The sequence below is a fragment of the Geotrypetes seraphini genome, chromosome 3 (assembly GCF_902459505.1).
Source record: "Geotrypetes seraphini chromosome 3, aGeoSer1.1, whole genome shotgun sequence".
Lineage (NCBI taxonomy): Eukaryota > Metazoa > Chordata > Amphibia > Gymnophiona > Dermophiidae > Geotrypetes > Geotrypetes seraphini.
Window position 1 is genome coordinate 341500725 of NC_047086.1, and position 17157 is coordinate 341517881.

The 17157-nt window shown below is 43.5% G+C and overlaps 1 protein-coding gene across 2 annotated transcripts in view; it reads left to right on the top strand.

Moving 5' to 3' along the window:
* The window catches only part of TOGARAM2 (TOG array regulator of axonemal microtubules 2), a 203215-nt gene that overhangs the window by 176454 nt on the left and 9604 nt on the right, over window positions 1-17157 (top strand). For both annotated transcript variants that reach the window (XM_033935971.1, XM_033935970.1), the window contains exons 15-16: window positions 6402-6519; window positions 9167-9273. In XM_033935971.1, coding sequence (XP_033791862.1) covers window positions 6402-6519; window positions 9167-9273 — 225 coding nt within the window. The remainder of the gene's footprint in view (window positions 1-6401; window positions 6520-9166; window positions 9274-17157) is intronic.

Consider the following 17157-nt stretch of genomic DNA (forward strand, 5'->3'; position numbering starts at 1 on the left):
GGACATAATCGAAAGGAACGTCTAAGTCCGTTTTCGTCCAAGTCACAAGTTGTCCAAAGTAAAAAATAACTCAGGACACATTTTCGAAAAATACGTCCAAATTTTTTTTTCATTTTGAAAATTGTCTAACTATACGCCCTGCTGATCTAATCGTCCAAGCCACATTTTCGTTCAACTTTTCGTCCAAGTCAAAAACACCTAGAATAAGCCCTGTTGGGCATGGGAGGGGTCTGCAAAGTGATGAACTGAACACCCAGATATGGAAACATAGAAACATAGAAACATAGAAAGATGACGGCAGAAAAGGGCTACAGCCCATCAAGTCTGCCCACTCTACTGACCCACCCAATTTAGTCTGTGTGCTAATGACCCAATTCTTTAACTTGATCTTCGTAGTGATCCTACGTAGGTGTCCCATTTATTCTTAAAGTCAGGTACGCTGGTGGCCTCAACCACTTGCACCGGAAGCTTGTTCCAGCGATCTATCACTCTTTCCGTGAAGAAGTACTTCCTGGTGTCGCCATTAAATTTCCCTCCTCTGAGTTTGAGCGGATGTCCTCTTGTGGCCGAGGGTCCTTTGGGAAAGAAAATGTCATCTTCCACCTCGACACGTCCTGTGATGTACTTAAATGTCTCAATCATGTCCCCCCTCTCCCTACGTTCCTCAAGAGTGTAGAGCTGCAGTTTGTGCAGTCTCTCTTCGTACGAGAGACCCTTGAGCCCCGAGATCGTCCTAGTGGCCATCCGCTGAACCGACTCGACTCTGAGCACGTCTTTATGGTAATGTGGCCTCCAGAATTGCACACAGTATTCCAGATGAGGTCTCACCATGGCTCTGTATAGTGGCATTATGACTTCAGGTTTCCGGCTGACGAAACTTCTTTTGATACAACCCATCATCTGCCTTGCCTTGGATGAGGCCTTCTCCACTTGTTTGGCAGCCTTCATATCTGCACTGATGATTACTCCTAAATCTCGTTCTACTGAAGTCCTAGCCAATGTTTCTCCATTCAAGGTGTAAGTTCTGCATGGATTACCGCTACCAAGGTGCATGACCTTACATTTCTTAGCGTTGAAGCCCAGCTGCCAGGTCGAGGACCAGCATTCCAATGTAAGCAGGTCCTGCGCCATACTGTCTTGCAAGTTGCTTTCACTTACTATATTGCATAGTTTGGCGTCGTCGGCGAATAATGTTACTTTACCTTGAAGCCCTCGAGTCAAGTCCCCTATGAATATGTTAAAAAGGAGTGGACCTAGGACCGAGCCCTGCGGCACTCCGCTGGTCACCTCCGAAGTCTCAGAGAGGGTGCCGTTGACCACCACCCTCTGACGTCTGCAACTCAGCCAATCGTTGACCCATGTAGTCAGTGTCTCGCCTAACCCCATCGATTTCATTTTGCTTATCAGCCTGCGATGTGGGACGCTATCAAAAGCCTTACTGAAGTCTAAGTACACGACGTCCAGAGACTCTCCCGAGTCTAGCTTTCCTGTTACCCAGTCAAAGAAGCTTATGAGATTGGATTGGCAGGATCTACCCTTGGTAAAACCATGTTGACTGGGATCCCTTAGGTTCCCCTCATCCAAGATCGTGTCTAATTCACGTTTAAGTAGTGTTTCCATGAGTTTACACACTATTGATGTGAGACTCACCGGCCTGTAATTCGCAGCCTCTGCCCTGCAACCCTTTTTGTGCAGAGGGACGACATTAGCTGTTTTCCAGTCCAGGGGGACTCTCCCCTTACTTAGGGAGAGATTGAAGAGCATGGATAACGGCTCCGCCAGGACATCAGCCAGCTCTCTGAGCACTCTTGGGTGCAAATTGTCCGGTCCCATGGCTTTGTTCACCTTGAGTCTTGACAGTTCGCTGTAAACATCAGCTGGTGTGAACTCAAATTTCTGAAACGGGTCTTCCGCGCTTGGTGTTGCTTCCAGCTGTGGCCCATGCCCTGGTTTCTCGCAGGTGAAGACGGAGCAGAAGTATTCATTCAGTAGTTTGGCTTTATCAGAATCTGCTTCCAGATAATTTCCGTCCGGTGTTCTAAGGCGTACTATCCCATCTGTGTTCTTTTTCCTGTCACTAATATACTTAAAGAAGGATTTGTCACCTTTTTTGATGTTCTTTGCTAAAGTTTCTTCCACTCGAAGTTTGGCCTCCCTAACCGCTGTTTTGACCGCCGCAGACTTGGTCTATATTCAATGTTAGCTTCCCCTTTCCCGGGATGTTTGTAGGAGAGAAATGCCTTTTTCTTCTCCTTGACGAGGTACGAGACCTCATCTGTGAACCATTGGGGTTTCTTATTTCTTTGTTGTTTATTTACTGATTTTATGTAGCGGACAGTTGCCTCGTGTAGGGTCAATTTCAGGGTTGACCACCAATCCTCCACACTATCAGTCACTGCTTTGTCCTGCAGCATTTGATGGACGAAATCTCCCATGCGTGCGAAGTCAGTGCCCCGGAAATTGAGTACCTTCGTTTTTGTTTGCGATCTAGGGAAGCCCTTCCTAAGGTTGAACCATACCATGTTGTGGTCACTGGTGGCTAGCGTTTCTCCTACTGAGACCTCCGATACGCTTTCCCCGTTTGTGAGTACCAGGTCCAGGATCGCCTGGGCCCTAGTGGGCTCTAGTACCAATTGATTGAGCCGTACTCCCTTCATGGACGTTAATAGCCTCCTGCTACTACAAGTTGTTGCTGAGAGTGTGTTCCAATCTGCATCAGGCATGTTGAAGTCCCCTAGCAGAACAGTGTCCCCCCGTAGAGTGATGTTCTCTATGTCTTCAATTAGTTCCGTGTCCTGTTCCTCCGATTGTCTTGGAGGTCTGTATACCACTCCAAGATACACCTAAATAGTGGGGTACCTTATAGGGCACTGCTGTGAACTTCACAAAAAGGGTGCCATGTCATCATCTCACTACATCTCCCTTATAGGTCACAGTGAGCCCCCCAAACCACCTCCAGAATCCCCTAGAACCACTTATCTACCACCCCAATAGCCCTTATGGCTGCAGGAGCCACTTATATGCCAGTACAAAAGGGTTTTGGGGGTCTATAGGGGAGTGCACATGTTTAAGTATCAATGCAGTGATTACAGGAGCTTATGGGCATGGGTGCTCCTCTGCATGAGTCCCTAACCCACCCCCAAGATGGCTTAAGCTGCCTCTGTGCTGGATGACTAGGCTTTCCTGTGCCCGGCTGCCAGGTGATGATGGTCTGGAGGCTGAATTTTAAAAGTGTGATTAATATTTTTATGGGGGTGGGTGGGGTCGGTGATCACTGGGGTAGTGTGTGGGGGGGTCTGTTTTATGTGTTTGCAGTGCTTATCTGGTGACTTTAGGTGGGTTTTTGTGACTTAGACCATGTTTTACATGGTCTAAGTCACAACGTCCAAGTTCCGTCAATCCTGGACTGTATAACTTTCGGTTATACTTGCTGTATGACTAAGTCTAAGCCGGCCCACATCCCGCCCAACTCCCGCCCTTGACACTCCTCCTGAAACGCCCCATTTAGCTTTGGTCGTTCAGCGGCACTATGAAGGCCTAGGTTGTTTTTAAAAATGTCCAAAACCCGGTTTTATTATCGACACGTGGACATTTTTGACTTATGATCATCCAAGTGCCGACTTAGGCTGATTTTTGGGCGTTTTTCTCTTTCGATTATGAGCCCCATAGCTTATTTTCATTTTTTTCTTTTACTTTATTCACTTTTCTTTTACATCTTATTCACATATTCATTGTATTCATAATCTATCCTTGGTAATACATGTGTAGTATGTTTCACAGTCTCACATCTTCACAGTTTTAGACGTTTCATACTATTCATGAGTAATAATTCAAAGCCATTTTGGTTCACCAGATCACAGGCACAGTTTTATTTATTTGCACATTCATTCACATATTCACACTCTTTATTTAAGGACCCCTGAGGAAAACCTCTTGGCTGAAACACAAACTGTGTTGGATCTCTGATACATATCAAATAAAGATCTTTTCATCAGGTTTATCTGCTATAATAAAAGGTGGGCTGCCAGGGGAGGAAAAGGGCAAAATTCAGGGCCAGATAGAAGAAGAGGGAGCACAGACCCAAAGGGCAGATAAGATAATTAGGAGGGGGAATAGAAACAGGTCCCAATGAGCTGATTAAGAGGAACAAAAGGTTACTTGAAATGTCTGTCTTTCCTTGTGCACCTCTAGATTTCCAGCTGTCGGAAATGGCTTCTTTTGAGCTCTGGCACCGAGACTTCATTTAAAACTTCCCCGTGTTTCCTCTTATTTAGATGTCTCCCTCCGAGCTCAGCCCAGCCTCCAGAGGTGCCCCTATATGACCTACTAAATTTATCTGCCTGTGCATATGAGTACATCACCAAAGTGACCAGAAACAAATAGCTATGAATACAATAAACATATTTTAATAAATATTTTTTTTGTTAATGAGATGCCCTCAGATAAAATAAATTTCACCGAAGTATGCAGCAAAGTAATGCTACTTTAGAAGGTGAAAAGAGTTTTCTCATTCATCAGGCTAATCTCACTATCACTTATGAAATTTTTATAGTGTTAACAAGCATTCACCATTGCTTGTTCCTAGTGAACCTTTTTTCAACACTATAAAAATGTCATTAGTGACAATGAGATTATCCTGATTATGCTGATATAGGATTATGTTAGTTAATGAAACCTAGGCAACCAGGTGATGTTATAAAGTAGGCCCTTGGGGCGCCTAAATGGAGATGGCCATTTATAGGAGGAGACTGTGGCACAGTGGTTACAGCTGTAAAATCACTTTGAGTGTGGTTGTAAAACTACAAAAAGGCAGTATACAATCCCTTTGGAGGAGGAGAGTGAGGTGCAGTGGTTAGAGCTGTAGCCTCAATGCCTTGAGACTGTGCGTTCAAACCCCGCACTACTTCCTGTGACTCTGGGCAAGTTGCTTAATCCTCTACTGCCCCAGGTACATTAGATAGATTGGGCTAGATTCACTAAGCAAACCGATCGTGTACCGATCGGTTTGCGAGCCCTTTGTGACCCAATTTCCCTCAGACCCGATTCACTTACCTGTGTACCGATCCGATTCTGATCCGTGCATGCAAATGAGGGGAATTGGCATGCAAAGCAGGAAGGACGCGATTCACTAAAATAAAAAAGCAACACCGACTGTGCTGGCCGATCCAAAATAAGCGACTGCTGAAGACCAGTCGCTGAGGTCCTTTCTGACTGCCCTGTTCTGTGCCCCTATCTGCTCTGTGCTCCGATCTCCTGCTCCTGTCAGCCCCGATCTCCTGCTCCTGTCTGCCCCAATCTGCTGCTCTGGCCGCTCTGCTCTCGGCCCGAATCTCTTCTGCCTGCCACCCTGACTGGCCGCCCTTCTCTCAGCCCAAATCTCTCCTGCCGTCCCGACTCTCCTACTCTTGCCTGCACTTGCCTGCACTGCAAACCCGAGAGTTTAACCCTTGGGTTAAAAGCGGGTGAAAACCATGGGCTCACTGGGCTAGTAAAAGTTTTTAAAAAAATAAAATAAAGTTACGGTTCTTAGACGCATGCACAGATCATCTACAGATGGTCTGCGCATGTGTCGTGATCACACACTAGCAATCAATGCGGTCCAAGGGGGGCATTCCTCCGATCACCCTCATTTTAATTTTTTTCTTTTGGGAATTGGTCAGGCCTGCACGGATCAGCCATGGATTGGGCACAGAAACGAGGTTAATGAATCTAGCCCATTGTGAGCCCACCAGGACCAATAGGGAAAATGCTTGAAGTACCTGTATGTAAACCACTTTTAGTGTGGTTGTATACAAAAAGGCAGTATACAAGTACTAATCCCTTTCTCTTTTCCTAGCTTTGCCTCATTAGTGTCTTATTTATCTAAAAAGGTCATTGCAGAGGAACAAAAGACTTTTTACAATGCTCTATATGCCACCAAACAGTGAAAATTTAGAAACCACCTAGGCCCAGATTTTATAAACGGCGCCGTTTATAGACTTGCGCCTTTTGGAAAGGTAGGCACTGGAAATATAGGCCAGGGTTTTCACGGCCTACATTTCTGGTGCCCACCTATGATGTGAATTGTGCCTATAGAGGTGCTTTATAGTGCCTAATGTGGCATTAGCCACACCTACATTGGCGTTAGGTACAATTTTAGCACTGTTTATTTAGGCATCAGTAGGTGCCTTGAAACTTGTTTTAAAGTTCTTTTAAATGGCGTTTTGTACTTAACTTAGGTGCTGATAGGATGCCTACCGGCGCCTAAGTTAAGGCACTGTTTATAGAATATGGGCCCTAGTGATTAATTCTTTCATCATACTAAGAGTATTCTAAAACAAGTCTTCTGGCTTAAGACTCATGTAACAAAATTTGATCTGGCAGCTTCCACAGTCACTAACAGCTATGTTGTCCTTCACCAGGTTCTTTGGCCGGAAGATGCTCAATGTAGTGATGTCCCATCCAAAGTTTGACATGTACATGGAGCGCTTGGTTCCATCTCATGACCTTAGGGAAATTATGGCTACTATTAAACAGAAGGTAAGTGGAAGGGATGGTGGTTACGACTAAAGTAGGGTTACCATATGTCCGGATTTACCTGGACATGTTCTCTTTTTAAAGGGCAGTTTTTGAAAACATGGCAGTTTGTCCAGGTTTAGGAGCTTAGGACCGTATCTGTAGGGTGTCCATGCTTGCATGCATGTGATGTCATCTTGTTGTGTCTGCGCATGCTCGGAGGCCCTCCAGACATGGCCCCAAGCTCATAGAAAGAGAGGCAGAGGGTCGTGTAGGGGCAGGACTGGTGCAGGGCTGAAGCAGAATGGGGTGGGGCTGAGACAGAACAGATGGGGCTGGGGTGGGGGCCAAGTGCCGTCTTTTTTGCGTGAACAAATATGGTAACCCTAGACTAAAGTCACGCGCAACTTGTAGCTTCTGGGATCTACCTGGGATCAGCATCCTTGTTTTTGAGATGGGGTGAAGTTATAAGCTCAAGCATGAAAAGTTTCGCTATGGGTGTCTGAATACATCTAGTTAGGCATTCAAATGTAAAACCTGCTGACAGTTCCCCTATGTAGCTAGAACAGTGTGTCGCAAACTTTTTTCACTGCAGCACACTAAACTCGGGGCTGCGTCTATAGGGCCTCCAAGCATGCGCAGCTTTCGACCAATGATGCCACAAGCGTGTCATAACATCAACGTCTGCACATGCTCAGAGGTCCACCAGACGTGGCCCTGACCTCGGAGGCCTTCCAAAACCCGGACAAACTGCCATCACTGGGGGAGGGGGGCAGAGAGAAGGAGAGGCGCTAGCACCTGTGTCAACAGTGACAGGCATGTATCTCACCGTGGCACACCTAGAATCTTGCTGTGGCACACTATTGTGCCATGGTACAGTTTGCGATTTACTGAGCTAGAGGAATGAAGGTGATAATCTGTAGACCCTGACCTTGTTTGTGATTCATACTTCAGATACAAAAAGTAAAGTGACACATGTTCAGGGCCTTCAGTGAATACCCAGCCCAGCAGCTATGCTTTAAAAAAAAAAAAATAAATAAATAAATTTGTTTGATCCAGTTTGATTGGTTGAATAGCCTACCAATCTAACTGCATCAGTATAAAGTAAACAAAAAAAGCACTGCTAGCTGGGGAATTCACCCAGCCCCCTGAAGGCCCTGATGACACTACTCTGAATTTGATTGGTTGAACTGATAGTCTCTTCTGCTGCTTGCTCAACCAATCAAATACCATCAAGCAAAAGTGGCCTGTCATCAGAGGATTCAAGGGGACCAATAACCAGTTCAACAAGCACTGGCAACGCCAATATTCTCATAGGCTGTATTCTTTGAACAGCAAAATTTAAGATGAAATGATCCACTGTTTGTGACAAAACCTTTACTTAAGTACAGTAACTAGTTACCGGTACTTTTACTTACCTATAGTTACTATATAACACTGAAATTCAGCACAGTTTGTGACCCTTCTGGATGCAGTTTGAAACCAGTTTAACACTATTAAAGTATAGGAGTTCAGATTCCACTGCAAGCTCTTATTACCATGGGGAAGTCTCTTAACCCTTCCTTGCCTCAGGTACAATCATAGGGATCCTTTTAATAAGCTGCGGTAAGCACTAATGTGTGCATATTGTGCTTAAAAGGGCTTACCCATGGGACATACTGAGGCACCCCATGGTAAGTTTCAAATGTGTGCACTACTCACACACTATATTTTTGAACTTTTTTGGCCAAGGGTGTATGTCTGGGGGTGGAGAATGGGCATTTCTGTGCTAATCAGTTAGAGCATCAACATTCCTGAATGCCAATTAACACAGGATTAGCGCATGAGCCTTTAGGGAGAAATTCTACAAATGGCTCCTAAATTAATTAAGAAAACCCGTTTAAAACAGTGAAAAACATTAAAGTTAAAGTACCTACCGACGCCTAAAAAATTGGTAACAGGGCTTTAGGCTGCCTAATGCCTCTATGGGTGTGGCTAATGCTGGAAATGGCGTTAGGTGGCCTAAAGTGCTTATGTAGGCACAGTTTACGACAAAGATAGATGCTGAAAATGTGTACCTGGAAAACCGTGGCCTACATTTCCGGCACCTATCTTTCCTGAAGGAATGATTCTGTATACGGCACCATCGCGTGATTGACCAGCGATCGGTAGCTGCTGATATCAGCGCCATTTAGAGAATCCAGGCCTTAGTGCCTACAAAATAGGTAGCAGTAAGGACTAACACACTAATTTTTGTTAATGGCGGCATGCTAATGACAACATTAGTGCATGACCATTAATTTAGAAAGTGAAAAATCAGCCATTCTCTGGGCTGGGTAGAAATGGCCTTAGTGCATAGGAAAGACCTGTGTAAGAGTATTGCTAAGGCCACTTTCTACCATAGTTTTCTAAAAGGATCCCTTCGATTGTGAGCCCTCTGGGGCAAGAAAAAAAATACCTAGTGTACCTGAATGTAACTCATCTCGAGCTACTTGGGATTTAGCTAGGTGCTTGGGACCTGGGTTGGTCACTGTTGGAAACACGTTACTGGGCTTCATGGATCTTCAGTCTGTCCCAGTATGTCTATTCTTATGTTCTTATGTACAAGTGAAAAAGGTGAGCTAATCCTAACAAATTAGAAGCAGCATCCTCTTAGCTTACAACATGTAACAAATCTATTCTTTCTTTTAAGGGGACATGTGACAGCCTATCCGATCCACCTTCTGCTAAAACTCGAAGAGCGCATCGCAACAGCAGTAGCACCACAGTATCCCGAGACAGCTTGCTTTCGGAGGAAGGGTAGGTTTCTGCTCTGTTCTTTACTTACCGCCCTGATAACTAGGGGGTTAATATCAGGCTGGCAGCAGTGAACATTTTGCAGATCGCGGCTGGCATTATTGCCAGATATTCAATGCCGGGCCATGACCAGACTTCAGTATTGAATATCTGGTTTATGTGGAGCCATCTATTGCATAGCTGGTTTAGTCAATATTCAGAACTTAAGTGGCTATGGACTGTGTTTTATGCATTTCCATATAAGCCGTTACCCTGGCCAGTAAAATGTGAATACTGGCATGTAACCAACCAACTACTGACTCTGCCCCCAGAATGCCCTCAAAATAGCCAGTTTTTACTTAGATGCTAATCACTAATTTTCAGCAGTGGTAATCGGTTAAGTGCAGCTGAAAATTAACGGATAACCCAAACAAGCAATTTAATCAGTCAGTAGCCATTTCTGGCTTGTTAAATAAGAACATAAGAGTTGCCATACTAGGATAGACTGAAAGTCCATCAAGCCCAAGATATTGTTTCCAAAAGTGGGCAATCCGGTCACAAGTACCTGGCAAGACCCCAAAAGAGTAGGGTTGAACAATTTTTTTATAAAAATCTTTATTAAATTTCCAAACTACAATCGTGCATACAAATAATTAATGTATTCCAAGAATATTACAAGAAAAGTACATTAAACTTACAGTTATTAATGAGCAATTATTTTCTCCTACCCTCCCACCTAGTAATCAAGAAAATAAATACCTAGAAGAAACTATCTAATAATTACCCAAATCAATTCCAATGCAAGCCCCTGCCCCCCTCCCTCCCACCCTGGATGTGTATGTTTAAAGGTCAATAAAATAAAGTCAGTTATCATTCCTTAGTCCCCAAACATCCAGAAATTTCCTGTAACTTCCCTGCTGTATAGCCATCAGACGTTCCATTTTAAAAGTATGACAGAGATTCCTACCAGAAAGTGTAATTTAACTTATCCCAGTTCTTCCAATTCCTCAAAATAAGTTGTATGGCAACCCCTGTCATTATAAAGAGAAGTTTATTAACTTATTAGTGTATTCATTAATGTGTTAATTGTTTAACTAGCATTTAAAAAATTAATGCATAAACTTTGGTATGGGGGGAGGGGTGGCAGCAGAAGCAGTAAAAAAAAAAAAAAAATTGATTAGCACCAGAATCAGAGTGGGGTCAGCCAGGGCAGCTCCAGGGGGCCCCAGCTGGCGAGATGTCCTTTCTCCCTCCGTCCAAAGCTCTCCCCCTCCACCTTGGAAATCCAAGGTGGTTGCTGGTGTGGCAGTGATTCAAAAACACTGCCTGTGTCCTTCTCTGTGCTCCTTCCTCTGCCACGGCCACTGAACTGGAAACGGGAATTAGCATCATAGAGGAGGTAGCCACATCTCTGCCTGGCCTTCTCAGTGATTTAACAAAAGAAAAAAGAAGACCCAAAAATCCACAGAAGAATCAATCTAACAACATTGTGTTTGTCTCCAGTCAGTTCCTACTACATGCTTAAAGACAAGTACACTGTTTTCAGTCCATTTATTTATTTGTGCATTTGACATCAGTTGGAGCCCTGAGGAAGGCGTTTTCGCCGAAACATGGACTGTATAGGATCTGGTTGGGCTTTTTCTTATGTATTTTTATGTTGTTTTGGATTTATTGTGAAAGGACGTATAATAAATCATTTTCAGAACATCAGTTTCTCAGTAATTTGAAATGCTTGAAAACTAGTGAGATAATTGAATTTGCTGATAACACAAAGTTGTTAAAGTTGTTAAATCGCAAGAGGATTGTGAAAAATTGCAAGAGGACATTATGATACTGGGAGACTGGGCATCAAAATGGCAGATGACATTTAATGTGAGCAAGTGCAAAGTGATGCATGTGGGAAAGAGAAACCCGAACTATAGCAACGTGACGCAGGGTTTCATGTTAGGAGTACCTGCCCAGGAAAAGGATCTAGGTGTCATTGTTGAGGATGCGTTGAAACCCTCAGCTCAGTGTGTGGCAGTGGCTAGGAAAGCAAATAGGAATGATAGGAATTATGAGGAAAGGAATGGAAAACAAAGATGAAAATGTTATTATGCTGTTGTATTGCTCTATGGTATGGCTGCACCTCGAATACTGTATGCAAAAGATATAGCAGAATTAGAAAAGATACAAAGAAGGGTGATGAAAATGATAAAAGGGATGGGACAACTTCCCTATGAGGAAAGGCTAAAGCGGCTAGGGCTCTTTAGCTTGGAGAAGAGACAGCTCAGGTGTGATAAAATAGAGATCTATAAAATATTGGGTGGAGTGGAAGGGATGGATGTGAGTCTCTTGTTTACTCTTTTCAAAAATACTAGGACTAGGGGCATGTGATGAAGCTACTACTGTGTTTCCACGAAAATAAGACCTACCCCGAAAATAAGCCCTAGTATGACTTTTGGGGTAGGTCTTAATATAAGCCCTACCTCCAAAAATAAGCCCTAGTTACCGGCAGCCAGCAGCCTGTCTACCTCCTTCCCTATCTGCCACACACACACACAAAAAAATAAAGCCTCCCTCCTTCCTTTTCCCTGGCCCACTGCTATCTTACTGCCTTGCTGCTGCTGCTAAAGCCAACAGGAAGTCTTCTTTCCGACATTAATTCTGACGTTGGAGAGGACGTTCTGGGCCAGCCAGGCAGCGATTGACGTCAGAATTGACGTCGGAAAGAAGACTTCCTGTCGGCTTTAGCAGCAGCAGCAGCAGGGTGGTAAGATAGCAGCGGACTGGGGGAAAGGAAGGAGAGAGGCTTTTTTTTTTTTGCACAGCAGGTAGGGACAGGAAGTGATCGCCTGTCCTGTTGTTCCCGAGCACAGCTTCAGGACGCTGTCCCTGAAAACGGGACATTTCGGCGTCTCAAAGCTGTGTGTGGGGACAACATAACAGGGGGTCTGAAAATGGGACGATCCCGTTCAAAACGGGATGTATGTTCACCTTAGTTATAAGGTATTTATTTCTGTCTTGCGGTTCAGATGGGAGGGAGAGATGGGGAGGGGATGGGGGTTGGGCACGGGGGGGATAGAAAGATGCTACACAGGGGGATGGGAGGGATAGAAGCTGCAAGGGTTCTGCTTCACAAGGGATGGGAGGGAGGGATAGAAGCTGCAAGGGTTCTGTTGCACAAGGGATGGGAGGGAGGGAAAGATAGGAGCTGCAAGGGCTCTGCTGCACAAGGGATGGGAGGGAGGGATAGAGACATATTGCACAAGAGGATGGGTGAGAGAAGAGGAAAGATGCTGTACATGTGGGGGAGAGAAAGGAAATAGGAAAAATTGGGGTGGAGGCGAGGAAGGCAGAGATGATCATTGTACATGAAAAAAATAAGACATCCCCGAAAATAAGACCTAGTGCCTATTTTGGGCCCACATTTAATATAAGACAGTGTCTTATTTCTGGGGAAACGTGGTGAGTAATATATTTAAAACAAACCGGAGAAAACATTTCTTCACACAACGTGTAATTAAATTCTGGAATTCGTTGCCGGAGAATGTGGTGAAATCAGTTAACTTAGCGTGGTTTAAAAAAGATTTGGATAATGTCCTAAAAGAGAAGACCATAGGCCATTATTGAGATGGCTTAAGGAAATCCAGTGCTTATTCCTAGGATAAGCAGCATAAATCCTGTTTTACTACCTGGGATCCAGCTAGGTATTTGTGAGCTGGGTTGGCCACTGTTTGAAACAGGATCCTGGGCTTGATGGATCTTCAATCTGTCCCAATATGGCAATTCTTATGTTCTTATGTGCCCTCTAGATGTGGCCCTAACCTTGGGGCCTTCCAAATCCCAGACAAACTGCTGGGTTTTTAAAAATCTGTTTGGATACCTTAACAGTGCTCTAAATAGAGGACTTGGCTAGGTTTTCTCGGATGTCTGGTTACCCTACAAAAAAATGCAGCAACACAAAGGTGTGTATCGTGACAGTACATATTCCAATGCCTGAAAAACAAAGCTTCTGAAGTTGAAAGGGAATAATATTATCACAGGGCCCAATATTCAGCTGGCAGTGATCAATGTTTTGTTGACCACTACTAGCATTAAACCTGTGCTATGTCTAGGCTCTGACATTGAATATCCAAGTATAGGGATCCAGCTAAAATATAGTTGTTTAGATGCAGTTATTTGGAACTTAACCAGTTATGAACCGCACAAAAATAGGTCTGATTTTTTTCAGTCCTATTTATGTGGTTATTTTAACCAGTTACATGCCAAACATTTGCACTTAACTGGCTAAGTGCTGACTCAACCCCCGGAACCCCCTCAACATAGCTGGTTTTGTCTCAAGCACTAACCGGGCATTTTCAGCAACACTGTCTGGTTAAATGCTATTGAAAATGCCCAATTAGCCACAGGCAGGCAATTTAAATGGCCAGGAGCCTCTTGTGACCATTTAGATTGTTTTGAACATTGGACCCACTGTGCAAAGCAAAATCTAGGACAGTGACATGTCTGGCCCTAGATCCTGGGGAGTGGTAGCAGAAGAGGCGACATTTAAACTTTCGACTTCAAATTTGGACATTTTAAACTAAATTTGAGGTTGAACTTCTGAGGATGAATATGTAGGGTAAATATGTTCTGATTCTCTGTTTGCATGTTGGTATATAAAAAAAAATGACGATTATAACAAAACCATTTTGGGACAGGTATAGGTTGCCTTCCAAACTGATCCATTAAGAGAGTGCCTGGGGTCAGGGCCATATTTATATATAAACCAGACAAACTACAGCTTAGGGCCTCAGCATTGTAAGGGGCCTCATGCATTGCTAAAAATAATTAAATACATTTATAAATAATGAAATTTGCAATAATAATCATAATTATTATTTTTATTATCAACTATTATTGGAAGACTAGGAAACCTAAAATGTACTTCCTCGAAGGGGGCCTCTTAAATGTTACAGCTTAGAGACCACAATGGGCCCAATTCTATAAACCTAGGATTACGAGATGTCTGGATTTACCTGGGCATGTCCGGACAGCTTTACAAAACCCGGCACTTTGTCCGGGTTTTGAAAAGCAGATCGCATTGGGAGGGGCATCCGCGCATGCCCTCCCGACTGAGATGAGCGGGCTGAGGGGGAAGGACTAGGGGTGGGACTAGGGGAAAGGCTGGGGTGTGGCGTGGGTGTAACAGGGTGGGAATGGATAGAATTGGGTGGGGGGGGGGGCGGATCTATGGGTCCAGATTCTAAAATCTGGTAACCCTATATAAACTGCGCCTTATTTGTAGGTGTTGGTTGGTATGGTTGTTAATCAACCTCTAATCACTGCTTATAGAATCATGCTTAGCAGTGCCATGGGAGCTTTGTGGTAGGCCCTGATATATTAGGTCAGGGTTTTCCTGACCTAATTTACCTGTGCCTAATATTTATTTATTTGATTTTTTAGCATGTCCTCCCAAAGGAGCTCAGAATGGGTTTCAAATCAGATACTCAAGCATTTTTCCTTATCTGTCCTAGTGGGCTCACAGTCTCTCTAATGTACCTGGGGCAGTGGAGGATTAGGTGACTTGCACAAGGTCACAAGGAGCAGCGTGGAGTCTGAATCCACAAACTCAGGGTGCTGAGCCTAGAGCTCTAACCACTATGCCACACTCTCCTCACACAGATGCCTAGTGACACCTAAGTCAACCATGCTTACTTTTCAGGTAGGCATCGCTAGGTTCCTCATGCATGCACAACCCTACTTAACTAATTTTTTAAAATTCATTTTTAATGGCGTGGTCAATTACCACACCAATTAAGCCAATTAAAAAATTGCTTAAGAATTTTAGTTAGGCATTGCTAGGTGTCTGTAATTAGGGGGCCTAGCAATGCCCAACCTAGGCACCATTTATAAAAATCAGGCTCAATATGCATAAATCAGGTACTGCCTGAGAGGGAGAGGGCATGCCTCCATCTTACATAGATGCACAGAAAATTGAAGACAGATATAGACCATAAGGTCTATTCAGTCTGCCTATCCATGACTCTCCCTTAGAGATCCAAAGAACTTATCCTAAGCTTCTTTGAATTCAGATACAATTTTTGTCTTCATCACCTGCACCGGGGAGTCATTCCATGAATTTACCACTCTTTCTATGAAAATGTATTTTCTGAAGTTACTTCTCAGTCTGTCCCCTTTCCTCTTCATCCTCTGCCCCCTATTCCAGAGTTTGCTTTCATTTGAAAAAGACTCGCCTCGTGCCACGTAGGAATATAAACGTCTCTATCATATGTCCCCTCTCTTGCCTTTCCTCCAAAGTATACATATTGAGATCTTCAAGTCTGTCCCCATATGCTTTATGATGAAGACCACACCACTAACCATTTCAGTTGCTGTCTTCTGGACAGACTCCATTCTGTTTATATCTTTGTGAAGGAATGGTCTCCAGAATTGTATACATAGGGCCATTATTAATTTCCTTTTTCCTACTGGCCATCCCCAAACATTCTTCTAGCTTTTTTCTTTTCTACCTGTTTGGCCACCTTAAGATCATCACACATGAACACACCCAAGACATGCTCCTCTTTTGTGCATAAAAGTTCTTCACCCCCTAAACTGTACCATTCTCTTGGGTTTTTGCAGCCCAAATGCATGACCCTGCATTTCGTAGCATTAAATTTTAGCTGCCAAATTCTGGACCATTCTTCAAGCTTTGCTTGTCTCTTTGTGTACTACTGTGACAAGCTTTTCCCTTCTTTGAACACTTGGTGCCTCTTTAAACTTAAGCTTGCAGCTGGCAGCCCTATTTTTAGTTTGAGGATCAGAATTTGCCTAATCACCTTATGGAAATAAGAGTGAGATTTAATGAAGCCTTTGGAGTCCTATAGGGCCTCTGTACTGTGAAACTTGAAGGTCTGCAGAGATTCATTTGTACATATTAGTCCGAAGCTATGGTCTGGAAAAGGAGGCCCTAGAGAAACCAGCGCTTTGAAAAAGAAAAAGCATGGCACCAGTGTGGCAAAAAGGTATTTTATTCACAGTAATTATCCGACATAGCTATGTTTTGGCAGATGCCTACGTGGAAACTGTAAATATATAAACACTAGCTTGTGCTCTGAATTAACAATTGTTTATTAATATATTGATAAGAGGACATACACGTCTTAAGTGTAGACAAGGTATGTTCTAAATTCTGGTCAGAATCCAGTCCTTATTTAGGGTATTTGGCATCTTAAATACAAAGAAATCACATGGTTACATAAAAAATAGATTCATTATCTTTCAAATATTCTCCTTAATCCCTTGACCATGCTTAGTTCAAATTTGGAGCTATAAGTTGGTCACTACTCAAATATAATTGAATTGCAATGTTTTCCTTTCCAGAAAGACAATAAGGTAATGCATGCTCAGCAAAGAGGACAGACATAATACACGTAGTTAATGATCTTACTAGTTCCAGAAGAATCCTAGCTTAATAATAGTGATCCCTTTTTTTTTTTTTTGCACACCTGCATTACGGGTATAATAAAGAAAAACCAATTATCTGTCAAATGCACTGCATACCAATCTTTTAGAAACACTAATCTTGAGAAGAATTAGCTTAGTGGTTAGAGCAATGGGTTTGACATCCAGGGGTGTCCACTTCAAATCTCATTGCTGCTCCTTGTGATCTTGGGCCTCCAGGGACAGGGAAGCACCTGCATATAACTAAACGTTGAGCTACTACTCAAAAAGGTGTGAGCTAAAACCAAATTAATATTAATGATAAAGTTCTGCCCTGCTCCCAACCTTAGTAACAAATATATTATGTTATAGTAATAGAAAAGAGTTATCTGTGGGGGAAGGAAAACAGGAGAGATGCAGAATCTACAGAGAGTGGAGGGGACAGGAGTAAAGCTAGACCCACAAGGGAGGGGGACAGAAGTGGGGGAAAAGGAGAGATAC